This window comes from Cannabis sativa, chromosome 9 (genome assembly GCF_029168945.1).
Source record: "Cannabis sativa cultivar Pink pepper isolate KNU-18-1 chromosome 9, ASM2916894v1, whole genome shotgun sequence".
NCBI lineage: Eukaryota > Viridiplantae > Streptophyta > Magnoliopsida > Rosales > Cannabaceae > Cannabis > Cannabis sativa.
Genome location: NC_083609.1, coordinates 33,251,006 through 33,257,005, shown reverse-complemented (window position 1 = coordinate 33,257,005; position 6,000 = coordinate 33,251,006). Strand labels below are relative to the sequence as shown.

The 6,000-nt window shown below is 39.7% G+C and overlaps 1 protein-coding gene across 1 annotated transcript; it reads right to left on the bottom strand.

Moving 5' to 3' along the window:
* Positions 1-1,992: 1,992 nt before the first annotated feature.
* On the bottom strand, positions 1,993-4,730 carry LOC115723243 (uncharacterized protein At1g65710). The gene is made up of 2 exons (XM_030652684.2): positions 3,298-4,730; positions 1,993-3,002 (listed from the first exon to the last, which is right to left on the bottom strand). Exons 1-2 carry the CDS (start codon positions 4,525-4,527, stop codon positions 2,175-2,177), a joined length of 2,058 nt encoding a protein of 685 aa, XP_030508544.2. The 5' UTR covers positions 4,528-4,730; the 3' UTR covers positions 1,993-2,174.
* Between the last annotated feature and the right edge of the window lie 1,270 nt (positions 4,731-6,000).

Here is a 6,000-nt window from a genome sequence, read left to right as displayed (position 1 = left end):
TTGGCAAGAAATGGGAAGTAACCGAAATGAAGAAAAGGTGGTGGCTTTTATAGGCAAAGCTGCATGAGGAACAGGCGTCATCACCTACCAATCAAACGGTGGGGGAAGCGCACGATTCGAATGCTCAAAGATCAACGGACCAGATTGATTTGCAATAAAGGCGGTGGGAACGTTTGAGTATCCGTCTGACACCATTAATGCGCCGTATCAATCAATGGGCGCGAAACGAATCGACCCCTGCAAAAAGTGAATCGCTGCATTAAAAGCCATCATTAAATACACCCTCACGCCCTCAAAGCTCGTGCCAGGTTACGGAGGAGTCAACCGGAAGTACTTGAACAAGCCTTGTTTTATTTTTCAAATAAACAAGGCTTGGGGGGTAAATGTTGCCCCTGATTTTGCCCAATATACGTGGACCAACCAGATAAGGACACGTGGATCAAGCAATTTACAATATTTGCTAAGTCTTTATGCCATAAGGTAGCGTCCAGGACGTAGCTCCCGGAGAAGGCATATGGAACTCCATATGCTCCCGGAAGCTCGAGTAACGCTAAGGCATCTTCGCGAGGTGTCAGGTTTCTCCTGAGCAATCAAGTCGCATTAAATGTCGCATGGGAGGAAGCGTGTTGGGACTGCTACAAGCAATAAAGTCTGACGGCACAACCTCCAACCAACAGCTGCACAGTAATGATCATTTAAGTCTAGCAACGGCTACACTGTGAAGAGTCACATCAGTCAAAAGGCAATAAGGACATTCCACATAAAAACCCTACAGCACCTAGGGATTTGACCATGCATTACCCATGGTATATTCATTGGGAATGCCCAATTTTATGGATACTTACAGATACACTTGTAAGGATAATTCTGGGGATCACCCCACCAAAAACACTATAAATACCCCCCTCAAAGCTCATTAAAGGGGATCGAGAATCTGGGGCTGCATATGAGCAAGTAGAGAAAATACTCACCAAGAACATTCTCTGTATTTATAAGAGTGAAACACTCCCCAAATACATTCTCTGTATTAAAGACATCCATAAATAACAAAGACTCGTGGACTAAGGCTCATTAACGCCCCAACCACGTAAAAATCCTTCTCTCAATTTCTTACAGCTCACTAACTTTATAATATTTTATTAGTTGCTAAAAACCTCGGTCAACAACTGTAAATGATACTGAAGGCATCTCATCCCTTAAGTCTTTCATTCATACCCAGTTTCACATGAAGGATTTAGGGAGCTCAAGTATTTCTTGGGTATTGAAGTTACTCGGAGTAAACAAGGTATTTTTCTGTCTCAAAGGAAGTATGCACTTGATTTGTTACTGAGATAGGAAAATTGGGAGCAAAACCTTGTAATGCTCCAATGAATCCAGCTGTGCATCTTACACGTGACGGGGAACCATTTGAAGATCCTAAGAAATATCGCAGATTAGTTGGAAAGTTGAATTATCTAACTGTGACTCGTCTAGATATTGCATTCTCAGTTAGTGTTATTAGTCAGTTTATGTCTTCTCCAACAATTCATCATTGGGCAGCACTAAAACAAATTTTTGTTACTTGAAAAGAGCACTAGGAGTATCAAGGTGAATGCTAGTAGTACAAAGTTTGGCTGTAAAAATTTGACTAAGAGATTGGTACAATGTTTGTATAAAGTGAAAGTTTGAGTTTGTAAATTGTGAGCTTGTAATTAATTATTAGTAGTTGAGTGACCGAATCCTTTGGAATCTTGGAAGAAAGGTACATAAAAAAATAAATATAAAATAGCCTGAGTTGTATATTAATATAGCCTTTGGATAATTTTTTCTTTTATTTTACTTTTCTTTCTACCTATGGTCATTGACTAGTCGTATGAAAAAAAAATTCCCCAACTTGTAAAAAATTATGACATCTCATCAATTACATAATTTTTCGAGAAAGTCTATTTTTATCAAAAAAGCAATGTTAATAAATAGTACTGACTGTACGAAAAGTCGATCAAGGAAAAGCGATGAGAATAAAAATCAAATGGCTTTTGATTTAAAAATGGGTAGCTGTAATGCAAAGTTAGCAACAGCAAATACAACAATGGAGAGAGCAAAGAGTTCTCCTTCCCCAAAACTAAATGAACGAACAAGTTTAAACCAGACGACAACGAAAAAGATTGACAAATGTAACCAACAAAGTACTAACACTACGTGGATGCAGCCACAGAAACTGTTTGAAGCCCTTTGGCGCTGGAGCCAAGCCTGCCACGTCCAATGCCACCACTGTTCGGTTGAACAGCGTATGAATCTCTCTTGCTCCACTCATTGAGTCTCTTCCTTCCCTCTGCTTCTTCATCATTCGATCTCCAAGTCCGGTAGTCTGTCGAATCTGCCGAAGAGGATGAGAAAATCCCGGACCCCCGCTGCTGCTGCTGCTGCATATAGCTGTTGCTGCCAGAAGACTCTTGATCCTCTGATGCAGCATCTCCACCTCCTCCTCCCCTTCTTACTGTCACGTACTTATGGAAGCTTGGCTCCGTCAAGTCGTCACAGCCAATTACTACCTCTGATTCCACAAAAGGGTCCTTGCTTTTAGGGGTTGAAGTTGAACCCATCAAAGAGTTGAAGTGATCTTCGGACAAGTTGGAACCAGTTGTCGAGTTGAGGTCTGCCACGGCTTCCATGATGGAGCAGGCCTTGCTGACACAGGAAGGGAGTGATACCACTGTGGTTGTGGTAGTATTTGTGTTCTTCTGGTGAAAATTCTGGATGTCCTCCAACAGCAGTCTGGTGTAAGAAGGAGTTGCATCAGAATTTGAATTCGAATTTTGATGCAACAGAGCTTCGGGATTGAAATCAAGGTCTCGAGATCGTCTAGCAGACCTGCTTCTTGTTATTGTCTGTGGCTGTGTTTGAGAAGAAGATTTATGAGGGCCAGAGATAACCACTGTAGTCTCCACCATTGCTTGTTGCTCCTTTGTGGATGAAACTCTGCTGCCGTTTCTGTAATTAGTCACCACATTTGTTTTCTGAACCTAAAAGTTGCAGAGTACGACCATATATTTTATTAGTCCACATTGTAAAACCAAATATCATGTTTTAGCATTTGAAATGTAACAAGCACTTCTTCCAAATAAAAATTGTAAATAAATTTCATGTTGAAATTAATAATAAGATGTGTTTCAACTCAACCAAATCAACTAATTATATTCAATATTTTGGGTTGATCAATACATTTCTGTAGAGGTCTTTACCATCATTACAAGTTTCCCATTTATCATGTAAAAAAAGGATCTTGAAACGAAAGGAGAGAACTAAAAAGAAGTTTACCTGATTTGGGTCATCAGTTATTCCATCAGTTTCTCTGGGTCTGGTTTTGGTTTGTGGCCTGCTGTTATTGGTAGTGTGTGGATATGCCAAGGAATTGGGATCAATCTCACTCAAAGGATTTCTTCTGTAAGGCGAGTGTTCTGCCTTCCTCGAAGAGTTGCGGCTCAAAGAAGGTTGCTGCTGGTCGTTGGAAGCTGAAGCTTTAGCAGCATTGCCATTAGCTCTTGCCGGAGACTGAGACCGAGGTGATGCAGCGCCCCTTGAGGCAGCACCAGCGTCGGTTACATTTCTCTTCACTGAAATTCTCTTCACAGTAGCAGCAGCAGAAGAGTCCAAATTGTTGCTCTTGTCCATCACCAAAGATGAAACGGTGGCTGGAACCGATACCATCTTCCCAGGTCTATTAGAATTAACAACATTGACATTATTAGTATTAGAACAAGAACCGCCGCCGCCACTGGTCTCTGATGAACGCCTCCCTGGAGACCTACTCACACGCCTCTCTCGACTTGCAGACCGTTGCTGCTGGTCTCCCCTTTCTCTGCTGGGAGTTCTTCTCCTTCCCTGAGGAGAAGGAGAAGCCCTTGTCCTCGACCTACGCCGCTCGCGGTGGCGGCGACTGCTCTCCTCTGTCGCTGCAACCACCCCATCATCCCCATCGCCACCATTGTTGGCTGCAATGGCTGCATCGTTGTTGTCGAAGTCGTAGCTCCGCTTGGAACCAGAGTACTTTCTGGAGGCGGAAGAGGAAGAAGCTGCTTTTCCAGAGGAGCTACGACTGAGTCTTCCACACTGTATGAGAATGGCGTCCACCTCTTCCTTAGTACAGCTGGAAGTCCTCACACCCGCGGCTGCGGAGGAGGAGGAGCCCGCCGAAAACTGATGAACCGGAGGGGGAGAAGCCGCAGTCTCATTATCATATTCATCGGATGGTGCTGCTACTGCTGGCAATGGTTGATTATGGTTCTTGGGATTTGGCTCTGTTGCTCTGTCGTCGTGACTCCGGCGGTGTTTGATTATGAATATCTCTTTCTTCACTTGGGTTATTGGCTGCTCTTCTTCTTCTTTGACCTCTTCTTGTTCTTTATCCTTTTTCGGTAGCTCTACAGCTTTCTTGACTGACAGTGGAACTGAGGGATAAGAAGAAACGCCATTAATAGTAGAACCACTATTAACGACAGCAGTTGAAGAAGATGAAGAAGGTTTCTTCTTGCTAAGACAAGTACCCATTTGGGAAACGACCAAAGACAATGGAGTAGAGTGCTTTAGAGATGTAAAATAGTTAGAATGAGATTCGCGAATTTGAATTTTCAGAAGGGATAAGGAACTGTGCTGTGCCCGAGGCAGTGAAACATTTCAAAATGGTGAAGAGAGAAAGTGTGTTTGTTTGAGTGGGAGAGCCGTTTAGGGTCCCATCCCATTTTTATTTCTGTTTTCAATTTTCAAATTTGTGAGAAAATAGAGCCGTTAGATTTGTCTAAGTGTTTAAGATCTGACCATTGTTCTCAGTCCGACCCACTATAAGTCACCCACCTCAATTTCTTAACTCTTATTAATTTATTTATTTTTATATTAATAAACCAAAATTACCACATTTTATATGTAATTTTGTAATATTCTGTCTGTACCCAGTGACATTATCGAATGCAGGCATCTTTTATTATTAATTATACTAATAACCTTTTTAAATTTCCTTAACGGCTATTTTCGCCTCTTATCCATGTTGCTTTTTCGGTATTTTTAATCGTAATTTTATGTGTACATAATACAGATATTGTGTTATGTGATACAGTACAAAACAATGACTGCCTTGTTGGATTAAAAATCCTATGTGAGCACATATGTATAATGTATATGCTATTATAAAGTGTGATACAAAATTAAGTGACCAATTATGTTATGGGTATCAAAAAGGTATTAAATTGTCATGGAAATAATGTGTAGATACCATAAGTTAATTTATAATTTGTTGAGGGGCCAAATTATAAATACCCAAAACTCATTCTAAGATGAGTCTATAAATAGGTAGTGGTCCCCAAGAAACACTAGGGTTTCTGTATTCTCTCCTTCGCCATCAGAGAAAATACTCTAGAAAATAGTGTATTCTTGGAAGATCAAAACCTTCTCTGTAATCTCCAACAATGGCTTCAGGTTAGTGCTTCCGCTCATATTTTATCATCTTCTTTAATTTAGCAAAGGCTTTATAGATTTATGATTTAGGGTTTTCTATATTAAAGCACTTTTAGGAATATGTTTGGATCTGTGATTTATATATTTCTTAAGTGTTTTATAAACCCTAACAAGTGGTATCAGGACCACCTTTGTTGAATTAATTGAAGATCTGATGATTTTGTTTATAAAATTGGGAATTTTTAAATTATATTTTTGATCTTTGAATACTATTGTCGTCAGACTTTGTTTTTTTTTTATTATTCGGTTTATAAAGAATGCAATTTATATGTATAAGGTATGGATTTGTTTTCTGAAATCGAATATTGATATGATAGATATTAATGACAATTTCTTTTATACTGACGGCAATTTCGTTTGGTGATTAATCTTTGGTATATGATTATTTACTGTTATATACAATATGTCGTTTTTGTTGTTGATGTGGCTTCAGAATTAAGTGGATTCATATAAATATATATATATTTGTCTTATATATTGTACTATATATACGTATATATATTTCGGATTAAA